This window comes from Hyperolius riggenbachi, chromosome 6 (assembly GCF_040937935.1).
Source record: "Hyperolius riggenbachi isolate aHypRig1 chromosome 6, aHypRig1.pri, whole genome shotgun sequence".
NCBI classification, from domain to species: domain Eukaryota; kingdom Metazoa; phylum Chordata; class Amphibia; order Anura; family Hyperoliidae; genus Hyperolius; species Hyperolius riggenbachi.
Genome location: NC_090651.1, coordinates 360,451,436 through 360,474,803, shown reverse-complemented (window position 1 = coordinate 360,474,803; position 23,368 = coordinate 360,451,436). Strand labels below are relative to the sequence as shown.

General features: G+C 44.1%; 1 protein-coding gene across 6 annotated transcripts in view; it reads right to left on the bottom strand.

Annotated features, from left to right (window-relative positions):
* VWA5B1 (von Willebrand factor A domain containing 5B1) overlaps positions 1-23,368 on the bottom strand; it is a 363,216-nt gene that overhangs the window by 28,394 nt on the left and 311,454 nt on the right. For all 6 annotated transcript variants that reach the window (XM_068241760.1, XM_068241758.1, XM_068241754.1 and 3 more), the window contains 2 exons: positions 9,614-9,833; positions 4,787-5,098 (listed from right to left, as the gene is read on the bottom strand). In XM_068241760.1, the coding sequence (XP_068097861.1) occupies positions 4,787-5,098; positions 9,614-9,833 (532 nt within the window). The remainder of the gene's footprint in view (positions 1-4,786; positions 5,099-9,613; positions 9,834-23,368) is intronic.

Below are 23,368 nucleotides of genomic sequence, written 5' to 3'. Positions count from 1 at the left end.
AGTTGTTATCTTTGCAAAAGAGCTTCTCTGAACTAGTTAACTAAATCAGTGAAAGTCATTACTCTTCCAGTGGAATATCTTTACATAATGTAGTAAATGTTTACTCTTTATGGGGTTGATTCACTATAACAAATAGCATGCCTTATCAGCGTTAGCGTGCCTTACCAGAATTAACATCCCTTATCAGCGTTAGCGTGCCTTATCAGAGTAGCATAGCAAGCGCTAGGAACTTATGCCTGCTAATTGGCAATGACGAGAGCTCCACTCGTCCTGCCCTGAGCCCCTGCGGGTCCAATCACTTTAAAGGACATTACCCCCACACTTTGATTGGCCCAATAGGCTGCCTGTCAAGCTTCCTGTCTAGTGATAGGCAGCCTATTGGGCCAATCAAAGTATGGGGATAATGTCCTTTAACCACTTCAGCCTTCAGTCGTTTTCACTTTATGCATTTGAGCAATGTTCACCTCCCATTCATTAGCCTATAACTTTATCACTACTTATCACAATGAATTGAACTATATCTTGTTTTTTCCGCCACCAATTAGGCTTTCTTTGGGTGGTACATTTTAACAGGAAGAATAAGAAAAAAAACGGAAAAAATTCATTATTTCTCAGTTTTCAGCCATTATAGTTTTAAAATAATACATGCCTCCATAATTAATACTCACGTATTGTATTTGCAATAAAGGTGCATTTTTTCCGTTTTGCATCCATCACTATTTACAAGTTTAAAAAAAAAAAAAAAAAAAAAAAAATAGAAATATTTCATCTTTACATTGATATTTAAAAAGTTTAGACCCTTAGGTAAATATTTACGTTTTTTTTTTAAAGGTAATGTTTTTTGTTTTTTTTATATATTAAACATTTTATTTGGGTATTTTTGGGAGGGTGGGATATAAACAGTAATTTTTCTCTGTAAATATGTGTTGTTTTTTTTTTCTTTCTTTTTTTTTACATTTAGTTGTAGTTTTACTTTTTGGCCACAAGATGGCAGCCATGATTTTGTTTACATGACGTCACTCTAAGCATAACATTTACGCTTAGAGGCACGCATGGGGACGCTAGAGCCCAAAAAAGCGAAGCTTCCGAGAGAAGCTGCCACTTTTTCTGCAGAGGAGAGGAATCGGTGACCGGGCACTGTAGCCAGATTCATTGATTCCTGGGCTAATGATCCGCGGGTTGGGAGCGGACGCGCACATGGCCTCCTGGACGTACCTAGTACGTCCAGGAGGAGAAAGTAGTTAAAGTGATTGGACTTGCAGGGGCTCAGGGCAGGACGAGTGGAGCTCTAGCATTGCCAATTAGCAGGCATAAGTTTGTAGCACTTGCTATGCTACTCTGATAAGGCATGCTAACGCTGATAAGGCACGTTAACTCTGATAAGGCACACTATTTGTTATAGTGAATCAACCCCATTGTGCCATCCCTGAGGTAAGCCACCTCTCTTTGTGATATTTTATTGGTTTAACTGGGCACCTCTTTCCCCTTTTGCATTGTACACCCCTCACCCCAACTGGAGGGCATGTCCCAATTTGGGCTTACCAATTTGGTCATCTCAATTTTTCTACAAGAGGGTGTCCTCAATCCAGAAAGAGTCCGATGCACCTGAGTGGAGACGGGCTTTCTCCACACACCATGGTGGTGGATTTTCCTCAAAGCAACCTAATTTTGTGAGTACCTTTTTATTTTTTTACCTTCCACCCCCAGAATAGGTAATACTACACCATTTGGCCTCCCTTTGTTCTTGTGTTTTCTCGAGGTGCTAGTTTATATGATCCCTCAAGTCAAGCTACATGATTGTTCCTTGGCAATTATTATCTCACACTCGTTAGTGGTTATGTGGTTATGCCATTCGACTTGTTGGGAATGCAGAGAATAACTGGGGAGGACGACGCCTCCTTGCTGTTCCAAGAATTAAGAAAAAACTGGCCCCTCCTTAATAATTGTAACTTGAGACAAAAGGAGAGAAAAGTTTTTATACATACCATACGTTGGCTTTTCGTTCCTTGTTTCTTAAATTTAAAGAGGAGCTGTCGTGAAAATCTTAACATTTTAAACACATACAAACAAGAAGTACGGCAATTTCTTCCAGAGTAAAATAAGCCATACATTACTTTCCTCCTATGTTGCTGTCACTTACAGTAGGTAGTAGAAATGTGACATTACCGACATGTTTTGGGCTAGTCCATCTCTTCACGAGGGATTCTCAGCATGGCCTTTATTCTTTCTAAAGACATTCCCTGAAAAAAAGGTTTATACAAAGATGCTGGCCAGCCTCCCTGCTCACTGCACAGTTTTTGGGCAGTTGGACAGGACAACTGCCATTCAATAAGTGCTTTTAAAAATAAAGAAAACCCTGAGAATCCCCCCCCCCTCATGAGAAGATGGGCTAGTCCAAAACCTGTCAGTATTGTCAGATTTCTGCTACTTACTGTAAGTGACAGCAACATAGGAGAAAAGTAATTTATGGCTCATTTTACTCTGGAAGAAATGTACTTCTTATTTGTATGGTTTACGTGTATTTGTATGGTTTGCGACAGAGGTCCTTTAAAGTAAACCTGAGAGGAAAGGAAGGAAAGATTGTATACATACCTGGAGCTTCCTCCAGCCCCCTCGCAGCCATCCAAAGCTTTCTGGATCTTCCAGTAGCAGACCCGTTATCTTTGGCCAGTCGGTGCAGACGCAGCCCCCTGTCGCGCTCTGGCAATGGGAGCACGGCCAGGCCATACATGCGTAGTATGCCCGACTGGCTGAAGATAACAGGGCTGCTATCAGAGGATCCAGAGGGAGCAATCTGCATGGAGGGGGCAGGAGGAAGCCCCAGGTATGTATAAAACTTTTCCCACCTTTCATCCCAGGTTTACTTTAAATGGAGACATCAAACAAAAAGCCAACGTTTCGGGACAACACCAGATCCCTTTATCAAGGCAAAAATTCTCTAATGTCTGTCTGCTGCTCAAATAATAGGATTCCGGGTGAAGTCACCCTGTAAGCACTCACATCCAGGGCCGGATTTAGGCCAAGGCCACCTAGGCCATGGCCCAGGGCACAACAGGAGCAAGGGCACCAAAGAAGCAGGCAAAACTGGTGCAACATTTGCAAGCTTGCAAATGCTGCAATGCAGGGAGATCAGGCGAGCCCCTGACCGCGGTACTCTGCTGCTAGCTGCCTGTACAGCAGCCATCTTGCTCTCTGTGCACGTTTGCATTGTGGCCGGCGGCTGTGGACTTGGGCAGCATTGGAGACGGAAAGGATAGAAAGCTTCTGCACTGGAGACTAGTGGATAAATGAGTGGCACTAATGGCTGCTGCGATGTGAAGGCAAGCTGGCTACCTATACTTAAAAGGGGGGGGGGGGGGAGGAGGGATTAAGGGAGTCATCTGGCTACCTATACTGGAGGGAAAGGGGGGGGGGGTCATCAGGCTACCTATACTGGAGGGAAAGGGGGGAGGGGTCATCTGATTACCTATACTGGGGGGGGGTCATCAGGCTACCTATACTGGAGGGAAAAGGGGGAGGGGTCATCTGGCTACCTATACTGAAGGGGGGGCGGCTGGTGACAGTGGCCTTGGGCGGTAAAGAGTACAAATCAGGCCCTGCTCACATCTGTTGTGGCCCCGAAACGTTGGCTTTTCTCATTCCCTGTCGTATCAACCCAGTGGCAGCTTCAATCAAAATGCTTCGTTTGAAGCTGCTTGTCCACTGCGAGCCTCTGCTGGAATATCTCATTTCGCTACCTAGTGCAGCCAAGCGAGTGAGTGGCAGTAAGAAGTTATAGTTTCCTGTTCCGGACAGCTTCTTGTCTTCCTCCACCCGCTGCTATGAACTTCTGGCAGGTCTTCTGGGTCCCGATCACATCTGATCACATGATATGACATGTGATCGGGAATCAGGAGACAGTGTCAGCGTTACAGCACCACCCAGTGGAGGAAGAGGGGTGATGGAAGAGACTCTTTTATCGGGTGGCACTGTAATGCTGATATGGTCTCCTGATGCCGATCACATGTTGGAAAGTGCCAGAGGTGCCTGGCTCTTCTACTGACCACATATGCTATTGCTCCGTTGTTATTGCCTGATGAAGCGGGATCAAACCTGCGAAACGCGTTGCATATTTGGAGTTCATAAATAAAATATATTGACTGTCTTTACTACAGTCGTTGTGTGTCTACTTGGAGGAGGTAAGTCCACCACTACCCCCTCTACCAAGAATTTGGTTTTAGGCTCATTTAGCTTCCTTTTATCCTTTTGGCGCCTCTGTTCTCCTGCATAATATTGAGTCCACCCTGGGTGGAGGGTTGAACCCCCTTTTTCTCATCTACAGAGAGCGACTTCTTATTCCTGAGTGGGGTCAGGAAAATCTCCCCACCTGCTTTTACAGTGGTTGCCTAATGGTAACCCTGGTTTGTGAGTATTAATATTTACTCTATCTAGTAACCATTTACCAGTACATATTACACTATTGGGGCTCTTGGTGTTCCTTGTTTTTAACATGTTGGAAACAAGAAGACCTGCCAGGAGTACGTCTCCACCACGGTGGAGGGAGAAGCCAATCCGGCCGTCCGGACAGGTATGTATGAGAGCTCCCTGCCGCCCACCCCTACCCTGCCGCCTCTTACCCTGTCGAGCCTGCCAGGCTGGGGAAGGCACACTTTCCCCAGAGGCAGGAAGGATTCGACCCTGCAGCCGAATACTTTACTTGGCTGCTGAAGGGATAAGAAGGTGCCTGCTTTTTGTAAAAAAGAGGTCCTGGAGATACAGATAGGACAGACACCGATCGTGACATTACCATGTTCAATCTCGCTTTCCCTCTCGGCCAGCTGCTCGAAGTCTCGTATGATGGACTTGGCGGCCAGGTGGTGAAAGGTCTCGTTCCACAGATCGCTCTCGTCGTCGTCCCGGTTCTCCCTCTCGCGGAACAGCTGCTGGATGTTGAAGGCGATCTCCCACTGGACAGGCTGGTTGCCCTTCAGGCCGCGGACCACTGCTTTGCAGGCAGACTGGGACTGGGAGGCCGGACTGCGGTTTCCGGGGGCCTGTTCCTGGGATAAAACGTCCGAAACCATCTCCGTCTCAAAGTTGAAGCATGGGTGGTGACAGTCTGCAGGGGGGAAACCACAGAGGGCCAAACAATGCATCGAATCCCAACACAGCTTACCAAGAGAGACCCTCATAAAATGTTACTGGACTTGTACTAAACATCCAATCATACTCAAAACTGAACAAGGCAAATTCTCAAAACAGTCTATAGAGTAGTGTAAAGTATATACATAGTACCTTAACTTTTCAGATGCACAAATACACTGCATAGCTGTGCTTGCCTGCAGCTGTGCACCTATCCATACGGGCTTACCGTTGTTGTTTGGACAGGACGGAACATTTCCCATTTCCTTTGATTGGTTGTGTGTGTGTGTGTGTGGGGGGGGGGAGGAGCGGTGTTTTGTCGACATGGAGAAGCTTTGAGTGGCTTGGGAATGCCCAAAAAGTGGGGGCGGTTATTATGCTTTGGTTTAATGCATATTTTCTTTTATAGGCTCTTTGTCACAGCTTGGCGGTGGTCCCCTTGCTAGCGGAGGTGGTTACAGCGGATTGAGGGGGTAAACGGAGGATTTGGTGAGGCCATAGGCTGGTGGAAGTCTTTGGTAAAGTGAGGCATATAAGCCCGGAAGACCCCCGAGCCCATGGCGCGGCTGGGGGGTTATTGGTTTTCATGCATGAAGATCTGGTTGGGGGTCCCTCTTTCCGGTTGCTAGCAAGGGGATGAAGATTAATGTCATTATTATTATCTGTTAGTTATTATACCTGTTTTTCTTGTTATGAATATTGGAGGCTGATGTTCATTGTAGGGTTATGTGTTATACATGTTATGTTTGGGGAAAAGCTGTGGCCGTTACAATAAAATATTGTACCATTCCAACAAGAAGTAGTAGCGTTGGTTGTTTAGGGATAAGTATGGTGTTGGAATGTGGGGTGTGGCCATAGCTGATAGTGGGGGGGTGGGGGGGGGGGAGTTTGGTAGCTAGAGGGAAGCAGTGAGTAGGTGAACGCTGCAGGGTCATGGATGACTAGATAGATAGATAGATAGATAGATAGATAGATAGATAGATAGATAGATAGATAGATAGATAGATAGATAGATAGAATGACTAGATAGATAGATGACAGAATTTGATCTGAAGGTATTTGTTAGGTCTCAGGTATATATTCCTTCTATTCATTATCTGTGTTTCCCCTCCAGCCATGGCCAGGCTTCCTCTGTGTTTGAATGACTCATACATAATATGGTCTTGTAAATAATTTATGCCGCTATTTCTGCAGAGGCCTCTTTGCAGGTTGGTTGGCTTGTCTGAGAACAGGAAGCAGTCCCAGGGCTCCGCCCCTGACAAGCCAACAAGGGCTCCCGCCTGGGCAGGACGTGGACTCGAGGACACCTGCGCCCCGGACAGCAATGTGAGGCGATAAAACGCTGCTTGTAGCCGGCCCCAAATGTGCAACAAACTCGACTTTTTGTAAAATGAGAAAATGTTGTGATATGGCCTGGTGTTTATGTATAGTAATCTGGCTACCCCTAACCAGCAGAGCCCAGGAAACAGCATGCTGTATAACAATGCCAGCTTCCACCAGACAGCGCCTAGGCTTAACAACATCAAAGCCAGGGGACAGAGGGCAACAGCTGTCTGGCTTTGGTGTCACCAGAGTTTCTCCTTAAAGGGGCACTATGGCGAAACACTGTAAAATATGTGCAAACATAAACAAATAAGAAGTACGTTTTTTCCCAGAGTAAAATGAGCCATAAATTACTTAAAGATCCAATCCGCCGTGGTGATCATAATTGAGCGCAATGCAAAATGTCATTTGTTTAATCGTACGCACGTACCCACGTCGCAAGATCGTGGAAATTATCGTTCGTCACACACAAAAAAACACCTGGTCGTCAGAAAACTTGCTCGGAAAAAGTCATGTCGTGGGAATGAGCCTATAGTCTGTGTAGCCTGTTGGATTTTTAAGTGTAGAAGATGTTCTTCAAACAAATAAGGCACTATATGGACGAGCTATCTCATGGCGTACTTTGAGGTTTCCCCGGTAACGGGTTCTAAGCGGCAGGCAAACAGAGCTCAGCGATTTCTTATTTTTGAATTTGAAAAGTTAATTTCCAAAGTTAATACTTGTTATTTACACCGATCCACACAATCATGTTGAGAATTTGCTATGTTCAATTTTGGGTTTAGTCGGCCTTTAAAAACATAAAGAAATGATAGATTGTGCAACTTTTTTTTTCACAACATTTTTAGTGCAAATTGACAGAATGAAGCCACAGTCATGACAGTAAAGGTGGGCATACATCCAGCGATTTGGCGGCCTGATCGATGAACCGATTCAATCACTTTATCGAATGGAGAGAAGGTCGAGTGTAATCCAGTATGCGTAACAGAGAATAATTGACCAATGTCTAGGTGAATAGCAATGATTTGTTGATCGAGCAGGATGGCAGATATCGGTCAAGCGTAATAGAGTCAGCTACCCTTCACATGATTTTGATTGCCAAAGAATCGATTTTTTTAGATTCAGAGCAAGGAGGCACATCATCGTTCAGATGGATTAGTGACAGAGAATCCACTTGCAGGGTGTGGGCCACTAGTCCATCAACTTTCGTTCAGCCACACTGTAGTTGATTGCCCAATAAAGTCAATCTCTTAATCGCTCGATGCAAAATCGCTAGATGTATGGTTAACTTAATAAAGGACTACTGTTGCAAAAATTGTAAAATTTAAAATACATGTAATCACATACAAATACGTAATATGTTTCTTCCAGTAAAATGAGCTATAAATTACTCTTTTCCTATATTGCTGTCACTTACAGTAGGTAGTATAAATCTGACAGGTCTGACAGGTTTTGGAATAGTCCATCTCTTCATGGGGGATTCTCAGCACTGCCTTTTTTCTTTGTAAAGACACTCCCTAAAAAGGATTAATACAAAGCTGCTGGCCAGCCTCCCTGCTCGCTGCACACTGATTTAGCAGCTGGTCGGAGCAACTGCCATTCACTAAAGGTGCATACACACATCAGACTATGGTCTTTGGAAAATGAAAGCTCAAGACCAATCTTACCACCCTTCATGTAGTATGAGAGCCATACCTACACGGTCTATTCTATGGAGCTGAACTCCTCGTCACATAGAAATCTTTGCAAGATGCTGCACACACAGATGCTGTACAGACACAAAAGATCAGTATCTACAAAAGATCTGTTCCTGCCAAAGATCCGTTCCTGCAAATTGCATTCAGATCATCATACACACCTTGTTTAACTGACATTCATCTGCATATCAGATCCACCAGGATGGATTTTCAGATCTGCAGATGATTGTCTGATCTGCAGATGAATGTCAGTTAAACAAGGTGTGTATGAGGATCTGCAGATCTCATAGACTATGAATGCAATTTGCAGGAACGGATCTTTGGCAGGAACAGATCTTTTGCAGATACTGATCTTTTGTGTCTGTACAGCATCTGTGTGTGCAGCATCTTGCAAAGATTTTTTTCTGATGGAGAGTTCAGTTCCATAGAAAAGACTGTGAAGATATGGCTCTCATACTACATGAAGTGGTAAGATAGGTCTGTGATCTTTCATTTTCCAAAGACTATAGTCTGATGTGTGTATGTACCTTAAGGCTTTGTTCACGAAATCGCTGACGCCAGCAGTTTTCGATTTTTAGCACGATTTTTTTAGCGCCTCCTGGAGCTTACCTGCGCGCTGCGATTTTGTATAAAGTGATTTTCTAAGAGCTTTGCAGAGCGATTCTGTTTTATTTCACTTTCTGATGTCAGTCAGGAAATGAACTCTTTCACCCGGAAATGAATAAATACAAAGGGCTTGATTTACAAAAGAGTGCAAACTGATAGCACGGCCGTTTTGGCGTGAATTTTCGCGTTTAGCGCGATCGCGAATTTTCGCACTACACGGATATCGTTTGCGCACAAAACTGTGATCATTTTGCGCAAAAATTTGCAATCACGCTAAATGTGAAAATTAATGTGAAAACTGCCGTGCTATCATCAGTTAGCACTCTTTTGTGGATCAAGCCCAATGTATTTATTCATGAAAGCGCTGGGGAAATCGCTATACAAATTTTGTTCAAACGCTTTGCGATTTTCCTATAGCATTGAGGCAAATCGCCTCAAAAATGGTCCAGGCAGAGCTTTGGTGAGCGGAATCGGAATCAAACCGCTCAGTTGTGAACACTCTCATAGGGAATCATTGCACAAGCGATTTTAGACGGCACTTAAAAAAAGGCAAAAACGCCCTTGGTGTGAACAAGCCCTAAGTGCTTTTCAAAAGATAAAGAAAACCCTCATAATCCCCCATGAAGAGATGGGCTAGTCCAAAACCTGTCGGTAAGGTCAGATTTCTACTACTTACTGTAAGCGACAGCAACATCGGAGAAAAGTAATTTAAGGCTCATTTTACTCTGGAAGAGACGTACGTTCTTATTTGTATGTGTTTACATGTATTTTACAATTTTTGAGATAGTGGTCCTTTAAGGTGGTTGGACATTTCCGTCATATACCCGTCCCACAGACACAGGCTTGTGGACTTGCAGTAGGAGTCTCACCCAGGTCTCCTGGGCTGCTGAACGGCTGGCTGTCACAGGAGGATTTCAGTGAGAGGGAGGTCTCGTGCTGGCTGCTGGGTGGCTTTATGGCCTCGGGTGTTAGTGGACAGTCGCCATCATGACAGAACGACAAGCAGCTCTGCTGGAGAAGGGATGGGCGCCTGGCCCCAGTGCCCCTTATCTTTGTCGTGCTGACAAACGGACTGACGGACAAAGAGGACTGATGGAAGCCAAGAGAAGAGATGACGGATGGGAGGGAGATAAGAAAGACATGGAGGAACATTACTACCTTATAATTACTGGTGAACTTTCTTGTTTTTCATACAATCACATACCTCGTCTCACATACTGTTATCGCGCTGACCAAGAATTAAACTTCATCCCAATCAGTAGCTGATTCCCCCTTTTACATCTTTTACATAAGAAATCTATTCCTTTTCACAAACGAGCCATCAGGGGGCGCTGTATGACTGATATTGTGGTGAAACCCCACCCACAAGAAACTCTGAGGACCGTGGTACTCCTGGCAGTTTCCTGTCTGTGAACCTTGTTGCATTGTGGGAAATAGCTGTTTCCAGCTGTTTCCAACTGCCAAAAAGCAAGCAGCAGCTACATCACCTGCCAGCAGTAAAAATGTCACCATGCGATAAATGTCAGAATGTAAATCAGGGATTTAAAAGATTTTACAATGGGCAAACACTGACTAAATAATTTATACATTATTGTAAAAATGAAGCACTTTTTATTACCTTATTTTCAATGGAGTTCCTCTTTAAAGGAACAGTCCAAATTCAGCATGTTTTTACGTGAATGTTTACCACCTAAGGCCAAACCTTTTCCAAATCCAATGTTGTTAAAAAACGACTTATTGTTGAGAAGTTACATCTGTCAGCAGATTTCCACTGTGTGACAAATCAACAAATGGGCGGAGACTGTTCTATAGAAAGCTAGGAAAGGAACTCAGTCCAAGCACAGTAATGGAAAGTGATTTTTTTTTTCTCTTCAAACAAACCCAGGGCCGGATTCAGGCCAAGGCCAGCTAGGCCATGGCCTAGGGTACCACAGGAGCAGGGGCACCAAAGCAGCAGGCTAAACTGGTGCAGTATTTGCAAGCTTGCAAATGCTGCCTGAAATGTAGCGAGATCAGGCGACTACCTGACTGCAGTACTCTGCTGCCAGCTGCCTGTGCAGCAGCCACCTTGCTCTCCGTGCATGTTGTTGTTGTGGTGGACGACTACTGACTTGGGCAGCATTAGAGACGAAGGGGAAGACTAAGTTTCTGCACTGGAGATGAGCCGAGAAGTGAGTGACACTGAGGATGCTGCGGTGTGGAGGCGAGCTGGCTACCTATACTGAAGAAAGGGGGGGGGGGAGGAGAGTGGGAAAGGGTGGGATTAAGGGAGTCATCTGGCTACCTATACTGGAGTGGGAGGGGTCCTCTGGCTACCTATACTAGAGGGAAAGGGAGGAGGGGTCACCTGGCTACCTATACTGGAGAGGGGGGGGGGGGGGGGTCATCAGGCTACCCTTACTAGAGGAAATATTGTTTCCCAGGACAGGAAAGGTTAAAAAAAACAAAAACCGTCAGCTGTTATCTATGCAAAAGAGCTTCTCTGAGCTATTCCACCCACTGGGTTGAATACAGTCCTGTTTTCTGAAGCACTTAAACAGCCAAGAAACAGTGAGAGACAGGGTCATTATCTCTGCTTTGTTTTATAGCTTAAAAGACAGAGTGTGGTTTCTACACTGCAACTGTGACAGTATGATGCAATGTAATTAAAAAAAAAAGCTATATAACTGAAAATAAAAATGTGACTTTTCTGTGCTACTAATGTTCTATTCATTATCCGTACTACACATACCATTCATTATATCAGAAGGGTTTTTTTTCCTTCAGGTTTGCTTTAAATGGTAAATCAGTTTTGTTAATGGGAATATTTTGTCTGGAGTGATAAAACATATATTTCATTAAAAGCGTCAATGTTTTATAACTTCTACACTGGTCTATGTCCTTCTTATGAGTGTGCTGCGTCCCTGAAATGTTGCCAAAGAGGGGTTTCTCCAAAAGTCAATGGGAAAGCTGAATATTTGCTGATATACAGGATGACTCATTAGCAGCCCTTTAAACGACATCTGAAGTGAAAATAAACTTATGATATGCATTGTATGTGTTGTACAGCTAAGAGATAGAGCATTAGTAACAATATGAGTCTCATATTGTTTCCAGTACAGGAAGTGTTAAGAAACTTCAGTTATGTATGCAAAAGAGCTTCTCTGAGTTCTCTGACTTAATTTGGGTCGCTGTTTTCTAGAGCACTTATACATCAAAAAAATAGTAAGAGACAGATTTAGATTTTTTTACTGCAGGGAAGTGAAAAACTGCTCTGAAAAGCGTTAGATCAGAGCGATTTTCCAAGCGTTTTTGTTACAGAAGCTGTTCAGTTACAGCTCCACTGTAACAAAATATAAACACTACACTAAAACGCTCCAAACACCGCTAGGCATGTTTAGAAAATCGCTCTGCACATGCCTACAATTGCTCTGAAATAACGCTTCAAATAAGGCTAGCGTAACTTTTTGTTTTTTCCCCACAAGCACTAGCAAGATTAATCGTCTATTTGGAAGCAATGTGTTGGTTTCAAAATTGCCCCTTAGTAACAGTGGAAAGTGAAAAGAATTAAATGTAGTCCTAAAACGTAACTGGCCCAATGGTTGCTTCTATAAGCCGAGAGTTTTTGGTCAGTTGCCCATGTCCCCTGCACAGCCATGCACCAGTAATTATAAAATAATGGATAGCACAGAGTTTTGGATTTTTTTTCTTTACAGCTACAGTAACCCCTTTTAAAGGGTGTTAATATAACACAAAAAATCCTCAATGGGCACCTATGTATCCATTATTCTGCTAATTAATCAAGAATGAGTTTATTTGCCTGAAGACTTACCAAAAACAGACCAGCACAGAGTTCCAGAGAGGACATTTTCCTTACTTGTTTATATATACAATCTTCATTGCAGTCATCGTAAATCGCTAAAATTCATACTTACCAGCGGTTCCCCCTACCAAAATTTTTATTGTTAGTAAATATAAACAGAAGATCATGTGCAAGACTCCCATAAGTGAGGCAGTTGTTCCACAGATCCCTCTAGAGGGAATGGAGCTGAAGAGATACTCTTTGTTGCCAGCACTGCAGCTCTTGCAAAGTCTTATTATGGAAAACTACTGGTCACAAAGAGCTAATCTCTTAGCAGAAAGAGGCGGTGGGTGGGATCAGTTGATCTGTGGTTACATGCTGATGGGATGCGGAGGGGCCCAGACAGTGTTCTGTCCAGTTAGCTTGAACTGTCATCTCAAAAAGAAAAGTAGCTGTAGTAGGACACAGCCAGACAGACATTTTAAATACATTTTTCATTGCAAACAGCAAAAGTACAAAAAAGATACATTGCAAATTTATGTTAATTTACAAAAAAAATGGAAAGGTGAAATGAAGCTTTAAAGTGGCCCATAAATGGTACAGTTTTTAGAGAATGATTATATTTTTGATAATAAGATCATTCAAACTGAAAGAAAAGATCTATCCACACCATTAAAGAATCCTACAAGAATCCATCAAGAGGAACAATAAAGAAAAGAATCGATAATGTGATAGGTTTGATTGGACACATCAGCTTCTATGTTTTCATGCAATACGATATGAATATCCTGATCGAAAATACAATTGTTCTCTAAACATTGCACAGTTAAAGGGGCACTACAGCGAAAAACTGTAAAATGTAAAATATGTGCAAACATATACAAATAAGAAGTACATTTTCCAGAGTAAAATGAGTCATAAATTACTTTTCTCCTATGTTGCTGTCACTTACAGTAAGTAGTAGAAATCTGACAGGAGTGACAGGTATTGGACTAGTCCAACTCTTTATAGGGGATTCTCAGGGATATATTTATTTTCAAAAGCACTTAGTGAATGGCAGTTTCTCTGTCCAACCACCAAAAAACTGTGTAGCGAGCAGGGAGGCTGGCCAGCATCATTGTTTAAATCCTTTTTCAGGAATATCTTTATAAAGAATAAAGGCCTTGCTGAGAATCCCGTATGGAGAGATGGACTAGTCCAAAACCTGTTGGTTCTGTCAGATTTCTACTACCTACTGTATGTGACAGCAACATAGGAGAAAAGTAATTTATGGCTCAATTTACTCTGGAAAAAATGTACTTCTTATTTGTATATGTTTGCACATATTTTAAATGTTCCAGTTTTTCGCTGTAGTGCCCCTTTAATGGTTACCTAATGCAAACGGATATCCAACCTTGCTTATAACTGTTAAAGCTCCCATTTAAAAAAAAAAAAAAAATATATATATATATATATATATATATATATATATATATACTTGGATCAATCACTGCGCATACTTCTTTACCCTGTAAAATCATAAAAAGCACTTAGGCCTCAATTCACTAAGCTTAACTCCTGTCTTTAATAAATCTTCTGAGCTGTTTTACAGTTATCACCATGGTGACATAATTGTGATAACTGTAAAACAGCTCTGAAAAGTTATTAAAGACAGGAGTTAAGCTTAGTGAATTGAGGCCATAGTGCCCAGTACTGCTAAAATCAAGCTATGGTTAACACCCCATGTTGCACACCTGGGGGTAGTGCCACCACCTTATAGGGGAAACTCAGCGGGTCCCCCCCTCCGTGCTTGCACTCACCAAAAGAGCGTCTTGCTCTATTGCATATCACACATATGATCCACACTCCTTTGCCAGCCAAGGGGAAGTAGACAGTTGTCAAGCGTAAATCCGTTTAATAAATAAAAGACATCTCGTAGGCTTACAGTTTGTAGGTTACGGCTCCACCGTGGACAAACAGAGCCGCTCGCTCCCACTGTATCTCCCTACTTCCGGGTGACGTCACTATGCACCTCCGACTCCGCCCTATATTATATATATATATATATATATATATATAAAAACTATACATTTTGAAAGTACAGAAAGACCACAGCTGTGTGGAGACATGTCTGATATATTGCAGTTATAGCGCGCCTGTCGGCGTAAGCGTTCTGGGCACACACAGTACTTGAAATAATGAACTGCGCGTGCGCAGAATGCTTATGCCGAAGCATGCGCACTGGCACACAACTTTGGCCGAAGTTGCCGCTTTAACGGAGCCGCTGGGGGCAGAACGGAGGGAGCCCAGAGGATGCCGAGGGACTTCATCAACTACGAGGGGCTGGAGAACCCCCAGGTACGTTAATTTGCCCATTTTAATGGCTGCTCAGTGCATTTAAAGTGGCACTGTTACTGGCCTGAGGAAGAGGGCAAGTACCTGAGAAACGCATTACCTGTGCAAATAATAGTCTTTTTTTGCTGCCAATCCTCGTTAGTGTTATTGGAGAGGTAAGCCACCTCCTATTTTCACTTTACTGTGCTTTTAACAAAATGTAAACAATTGTGGGTGATTCACTTGTTGTGCTTTGTTAACCAAAAAGCTGTTTGCATCTCATGCCAGGGTCGTAACTTGAAATTACTTTGGCCCTCTGCGAAACTTTGGATAGGGCCCTCTCCCTATCCATGTGTAACGATTGGTGTCAGCAAGAACAGATTTTCTGATTATTGGTGATCTGCAGTATCACCAATAATACAGATACTATACCTGATTATGTGGTGATCTGCAGAATCACCAATAATGCTAGTATAGCGAGACACAGGACAACCAGATGTAAAGATAGGTGTTTGGTGCAACAGTAATACAGATAGAGATACCAACTCCCCCAGAGAAGCTGGTAGAGGGGGGTATCTCCCTAGAACACATGGATCAGCACTCCAGCAAGCTGGAGATGCAGATGAACTAGTAATCAGTTCACCCGTGGAGCGGGTGATTCAGACTGTACTGCAGCAGGTGATCACCTGAGGGGCAGGAGATCAAGACTGTACTGCAACTCCTAATCACCTGAGGAGCAGGTGATGAGGACAGTACCGTAGTTACTAGTCACCTGAGAAGCAAGTGATTAAGACTGTACTGCAGCTACTGGTCACCTGAGGAGCAGGTGATTAAGACTGTACTGCGGCTACTGGTCACCTGAGGAGCAGGTGATTAAGACTGTACTGCAGCTACTGGTCACCTGAGGAGCAGGTGATTAAGACTGTACTGCAGCTACTGGTTACCTGAGGAGCAGGTGATTAAGCTGTACAGGGAATCCCTCACCAGGGACTAGGCTCACTGGTGAGGGCAGGAGAGTCAGACAAGCAGATTTGGCAACAAACGGACAGATACGGTACAAAGACAGAAGGCTTAAATCAGAGTAGTGTTCAGGCTGAGGTCGGCAACAGGATCAGATAGGCAGAAGCACAGAATCAGTAAGCAGAAGAGTAGTCAAGGCTAGTAGAAGGTCATAACAAATAATACAATTCAATTAGTACTTTAGCTATCAACAGAATCTGACTGTGGATTCCCAGCTCCTGCTGGTTCTAGCACACTTTGGGATCTGACTAGGGTCTGAGTGCTAACACGTAGCATTTGCAACAGCAGACGAGGAGCTACTGACAGGCTGGTCCTATATATACTGAGAGCGCCCCACAGCGCCGCCCCAGTCACTCAACCAATCAGGAGCACTGCAGGAGTCAGCTGACCGGCCGATCAGCTGACTCCCCTTCTATTCGCATAAAGGTCCTGTCGCCTGGCGCGCGCGCGTAGCCCTCAGTCTATGTGCAACTGACGGACTAAGCAAAACTCCACCATGTAACTGCGTGGCGAAGGCCGCCGGCTGAGACACGGAGACAGCCGCCATGCCGCTCACCGCTGCGGCGGCATCTCCGCTATCTATTACACCATGTTATTCTACTGGATAGTGCACACTTGAATGTGTTTTCCCCATGCAGATAAAAACAGACAGCAGTGAAACGCTGCATACATTTTCTTAATGAATTACTTTTGCTTCTGTGATAAAACGTGCATGTTTTCACACATACAGACACACATGGTGTGCAGAAAGCGCCTACAGAAACCTGACAGACGAGTGTGCTCCCAGCCTCAGCTTATTACACTCACTCTGTTCATCTCTGATGGACCAGAACTGGCTCTGCAGACTCCTCCAGCATCACTACAGTACAGAGCACTTGGGGAGGGGTAGAGCGGTTAGGTGCTGGGCGCTGTACAGAAAAGCCTGCTGCACACTGAATAGGGACTGTCTACAAATTTTTGCCTGCAAAACTTTGTATGATTCCTTATCAGAGTAGATGCAGTCATTACATCAATTGTGCAGAGAGCAAAACGTTTTTTCTCTGTGCCCTTAGTTGTCTGTCTCTCAGGACGGGCCCCCCTGTGGCTTCTGGGCCCCCCTGCGGCTGCATCCCTTGCAGGGTCCATTGTTACCCCCCTGTCTCATGCATTCTTCTTTTCAAGTGCCAACACTAACAGCTTCAGACAATGGGGTTGATTCCCAAAGGTTACTTATTTTTCACCGTAACAGTAAAGTCTCGTACACACGTCTGATGAAAGGCAATGACGGGTCCGTCATCACCTCCCGCTGGGCGGGTTTTCAGCAGACAGTACAGCGCGTGTACAGTCTGTCAGTGTACTGATAAGGCTGAGCGATCCGCCCGGCGGATTGCTCAGAACCAGCCTTATCAGTCTACCAACAGACTGTACACACACTCTACTGTCTGCTGAAAACCCGCCCAGCGGGAGGTGACGACGGACCCGTCATTGCCTTTCATCAGACGTGTGTACGAGACTTAAGGCGTGCTAATGCAGATAAACAAATAAAGAGAGATAATTCATGAGATAAGTAGATAAGGAGAGCTAAACCACGAGTTATGTCAAATAAGGAGAGCTAAACCATGAGTTATGTCATTTAAGAAGAGATAAATTGTGAGTTAATAAATAAGGTGAGATAACAGAAAAGCTTTGTAAATATGCAGAAAAGTAAAATGCAAGCAGAAACGAGTGCTTTAGCAAACACGGAATGAAAAGAGGATTTAGCATATTTCGGGGGGACACAACTGCGCTGTGTGAGGCCAGAAAGCTTGTGCTGTATAAAAATGTAAAACGTAACACAATATAGTACTGAAAATATAAAACAACACACAACAGGCTGTAACTATTACTACTTTCATTAAGGTAGCCATACGCAATTTTATTTGTTTTTTTTTTGATCAGAGAAATCCAATCGATTTTCCTGTTTAATGAAATAATTGAACAATCGAACCAGTATACAATGCAATTAGGACTGATTTTCCGAACAATGTAAAAAAAACCACTATTGAATATAAAATGTAATTTTTGTATTAGGTTATGCCGCATCTGGGGGAGGATCTTCATGGCGTACGCGTCACCAATGAGTTGGGCGCAAGGCGAGCCGAATGACGGCTCTGCCTGCTGCCGCAAAACTCCCCAACGGTGTTAAATACTATTCCGCCTCCGAGTTGTTGCAATTCGGAGGGAGATGTCATTTGGGGTCCAGCAACCGCCAGAGCCCCAAGTTACCCTTACGTGCCCAGCGCATCATAGCATTGCTGCTATGGGGCGCCTAGTTTTGTCGCTTGGCGCCGAGTGCCGTAGTGCCGTGCTCCAAAACAACCTGCCTCGTCTTCAGGGGCTAGGCATAGGTAGAGGGAGGGTCCTGTGTGAGAGCAGCATTAGGTTAGGTCATAGTGAAATGTCGGCAACGATTACCAATATTTTACTATAGGAATCAAGTAAAAGAATATCGATAACTTTAACGATATTGTACTATCGGCAGTCTCCAGCGGTATTTTTTTGTGCACCATTTTTATAGGTATGCTGTTTAGCCAATCGAATTATTAAGGCACAAGAGAAATCACAGATACGGAATTTCAATCAACCGTTTTTTCTGTTTTTGATATTTTTAGGAGCTGCAGACAAAATAAAAACAGAATTATGTTGTACTGGAACATTTGTGAAGATCTACATCAAACAGGGCCATGTTGAGCAGATGAACCCACCCACATGTCATCTGCCACGGAGGAGAGAAGGCGAAACTTTCTTCTGAAATATGCTAGTTGAAAACGTTCATTTTACATGGGAGTTTTCCAGCTAGTTTTTTTTGTTCCGTTTACAAAAATAGATGTTTCTGAATTCTTTATTGGACGGGGTGGAGGGAATTTTTCTCCTGATTGGTAAGCGCAAAAAGATTATTCGAGAACAATGTTGTGGTGATCAAGGAACAGTATGGATTAGACAAAGTGGAGTCATAATATTATGACCAACAGCTGATATCCGGACTAAGCACCTCCTGCGGTTCAGAGGGCAGCCTGACGCCGGTGGGATAGACTCAGTAAGATGCTGGATGGTTACGAGAGGTATCTGTAGCCATGGAGACAGAAGTTCATCTGACGGTTGCTAAGGACTGGAAGCGCGGTGGTGGATCCAGGATGTCAATCAACGTGGTTCCAAACATGCTCCATTAGTTTTGGGAATTTGGAGGCTGGAGAACTGACCTGAAATTGTGACTCATCAGAGAGGGTAATCTTCTGCCAGTCACAAGTCCAGCGTTAATACTCCTGAATAAACCGCTTTGTGCAATGAAGCCTTGTGAGCACCAGTAAGAGCATTAGTGTACTTGGGCTGCAGCAGTGGGAGTCAGTGGCGTAGCTAAGGAGCTGTGGGCCCCGATGCAAGTTTTACAATGGGGCCCCCAAAGCACTCTATACATAACAATTCATTTGGCACGCCAAAACCTGCCAATGGCAACTACAGTGTCAGAGGTGCAAGAAGGGGATAGGAAACAGTTTGTTAATAATTACCACTAATCAAAGTATCTATAGAAGTGATTATTATGAGCACAGGACCAATAGAGAGCTAATACTGTAGTTGAGGGAGGGCCCTTTGGGGCCCCTCTGGCCCAAGGGCCCCGATGTGGTCGCAACCTCTGCACCCCCTATTGCTACGCCCCTGGTGGGAGTTATCTCACCTTGGTCACTATCTCTGGCCGCAGCACTCCACTCCCCTCTCTATTCTCCTGATACTTCCTCTTTCTTCTTCTGATACTTCCTCCTGAAGGTGTGAAGGAGGAAGTATCCGGAAGGATGTAGAGGGGCGTGGAGTGCTTCCTGTTGTGACATGACAAAGTTACTTTGGATTAAGTCCTAATGCTGAGAATACACGGTTCGTTTTTGAGGTGATTAGATGGTTAGATAGGCGTGTATCAAAAAAGGGCGCCTGGAAAAAAGGGCGCGGGGTATAGTTGAAATTTTAAGTTTTAATGCAAAACCATATTTTTCTTTTAAGGGGTTGTAAGCGAAAATTTAGTGCTAAATAGGTTAAATAAACGGAAATGAAATGGCAAAATACCGTCTATAACAACAAACGAATTCTGAAAAGAAACGTCAAATATCGTCTATAACAAAAACGATATTTACACTTGTAATAAGCATAGCAATGCAATGGTAGGTTTTACAGATATTTTACTGTAATTATACCAAACTGTAGGCTCACACAGATCTCTCCCTATCCCTAACCCCTAGACCCCTCTTTGTTTAAATATAAATAATTTAATAAATTGTATATATTACATATATTGTGCTGTAAGTATACCTAACCTTACTCTCACACAGAGCCCTCCCTGTACCTATCCCTAACCCCTAGACCCCCCTTGGTGGTGCCTAACCCTAAGACCCCCCTGGTGGTGCCTAACCCTAAGACCCCCCTGGTGGTGCCTAACCCTAAGACCCCCCTGGTGGTGCCTAACTCTAAGACCCCCCTGGTGGTGCCTAAGCTAACCTTAAGACCCCCCTGGTGGTGCCTAACCCTAACCACCCCCCTGGTGGTGCCTAACCCTAACCACCCCCTGATTGCGTATATTATACTGTAACTATACCTAACCCTCCCTGTACCTATCCCTAACCCCTAGACCCCCCTGGTAATGCCTAAACCTAACAATCCCCACCGCACAAACACCCTAAACACATATAAACAATAATATATTTAATCCTTAACCCTTTCTGGACCAGCACCCTCTGCCCCCTTAACCTTCCTGGTGGTAACCCCAGGGGTAAGCCGCGCAGGAGGTTTTCTCCGGCCCTTCTGGGCCGATTTTCTTAATTTTTTTTTGCTGGACGCAGCTAGCACTTTGCTAGCTGCGCCAGCACACTGATCGCCGCCGCCCTGCGCCCGATCGCCGCTATACGTTGCGGCGCGCCCCCCCCCCCAGACCCCGTACGCTGCCTGGCCAATCAGTGCCAGGCAGTGCCGAGGGGTGGATCGGGACTCCCAATGACGTCACGACGTCGCTGACGTCATCCCGCCCCGTCGCCATGGCGACGGGGGAAGCCCTCCAGGAAATCCCGTTCTTTGAACGGGATTTCCTGATCGGATATCGCCGAAGGCGATCGAAGCGGGCGGGGGGATGCCGCTGAGCAGCGGCTATCATGTAGCCCTGGGCTCGCTACATGATTTAAAAAAAAAAAAAAAAAAAAAACTGCCGCGCTGCCTCCTGGCAGAATTTTTCATACCACCAGGAGTGTTAAGGACCAGAGGGTGCTGGTCCCGTAAATCGCCGCTTCCCGACGAATCGCCGCAATGATCCGCCGCTCCCGACGAACACGCCGCTCTTTCCCCGCCGCAGGCTGCTCTCTCTGCCGTCGCTATGACGGCAGAGCGCTGTGCGCCGGTCAGGAGCCGCTTTCATTGGCTCCTGACCCTGTCACTCCATGTAAGCCAATGAGAGCGGCTTACATGAATGACAGGGCCAGGAGCCAATGAAAACGGCTCCTGCCTGGTTCACAGTGCTCTGCCGTCATAGAGGCAGCAGGGCAGCAACGAGCGGCGGGGGCAGAGCGGACCGAGCGGCGGAGACGGGCGGGGGCGCGCGGTCAATGGGACGTAGAGTTTACGTCCTGTCAGGACCGCAGCGCCCCCTGCCCGACGTAGATTCGCACTCGCTCGGTCCGAAAGTAGTTAAAATACTTCTCTACAAATAACATGAATAAAATAATTTATATATTTGTAATAGAATAAATAGCCTTAAAATAGCCTTAAAATCACGTATACATTAATATTATAAATAGAGAAAAGTATATATAAATATATACAATACAATAGATAGCCTTACAAGCATTAGAAATCTTAAAATAACAGTAACATTAAAAGCGATATTTTAGTAACTATAATCAACGCATTATAAGTGTAAAAACAAAGGTAATACCAAAAGCGATGTATTTGTAATAAAATAAGGTTGAAAACGGTATTTACGCATTATACATATGAAAACAAATTTTTCAATGATCAGAGAACTGTAAACGAAAATTAAGTTGTTATACTTTTGTAAGCGAAATTTTTAAACTAAATAAAAAGTAACAACTGATATAAACGAAATTTAAAAACAAAAAAATAAGTATAACACAAACTCAAAACGAACTTGTAAACGATATTTGTTATAAACCTTATTCTGTAAAAGAAAACTTTTGTTAACACGATCCCTGTAACCGCTATTTCTCGGGCGCCCTTTTTTCCTGTCGGGCGCCGAATAGCCGATATTTTGCATTGCAGTCTATGGCGGCGCCCTTTTTGTCCACTATCCCTGTGCGCCCTTTTTTACTAGCACCGGTTAGATAGATCATTTCCGACACGTCCGATCTACCGTTCGATCATTTTGCCGCTTGATTCCTGATAGAAGTGAATGGAAAAAGATAAGAAAAACAAGCAGAAGATAAGAGAATCAAGCGGCAAAATCGATCAAGTGGAGAATCGAGCGAAAAAAACTAACCGTGTATGCCACCCACACTTTCCTAGGATGGCCAGCAAGACTACAAAGTGATATCAACCACCTGGGCTACCTGGAGGGGGGCAAATCACAGTCAGACAAGGAGTCAGAACTATCAACTCTCACAGCTCTGCACAGAAAGCCTCACTGTATAAGCACACAGGGTTTGATTCACTAAATAGCATGTCTTATCAGAGATAACACGCCTTATCAAAGTTAACCCGCCTTATCAGAGTAGCATAGCAAACTTATGCCTGCTAATTGGGAATGACGAGAGCTCCACTCGTCCTGTCCTGAGCCCCTGCGGGTTCATAGCGCTCGCTATGCTACTCTGATAAGGCGTGTTAACTTTGATAAGGCATGCTATTTGTCTTAGTAAATCAAGCCCAGAATATGTTAAAAACAGCATCAACTGTACACTCATGAAAACTACAGGAAGATTTTTTTTTAGTTTTGTCTTTTGTTTGCAAACTGTTCCTTACACTTTAAAGAGAAACTCCGACCAAAAATGTAACTTCATCCCAATCAGTAGCTGATACCCCCTTTTACATGAGAAATCTATTCCTTTTCACAAACAAGCCATCAGGGGGCACTGTATGACTGATATTGTGGTGAAACCCAGACCATCAGGGGGCGCTGTATGACTGATATTGTGGTGAAACCCCTCCCACAGGAAACAAGAAAAGTTCGAACTTTTGGCAGTTTCCTGTCTGTGAACCTTGTTGCATTGTGGAAAATAGCTGTTTACAACTGTTTACAACTGCCAAAAACCATGCAGCAGCTACATCACCTGCCAACAGTAAAATGTTCACTGGAGTTCATCTTTAAGTTATCTGTAAGCATCATTTCTTTACCGTTTTAATAAAATCGAATAGGAAAATGTCCAGAACATGTTTTTTGTTGTTGTTTTTAGGACCCAATTGTTTCTCTATCAGAGCTAAGCAAAAGGAGACCAACCAGATGATCATGAACATCAAATGACCTCTGAAGTCCTTTAAAACTGTCCAAAAGATCTTGAACACTAGCTTG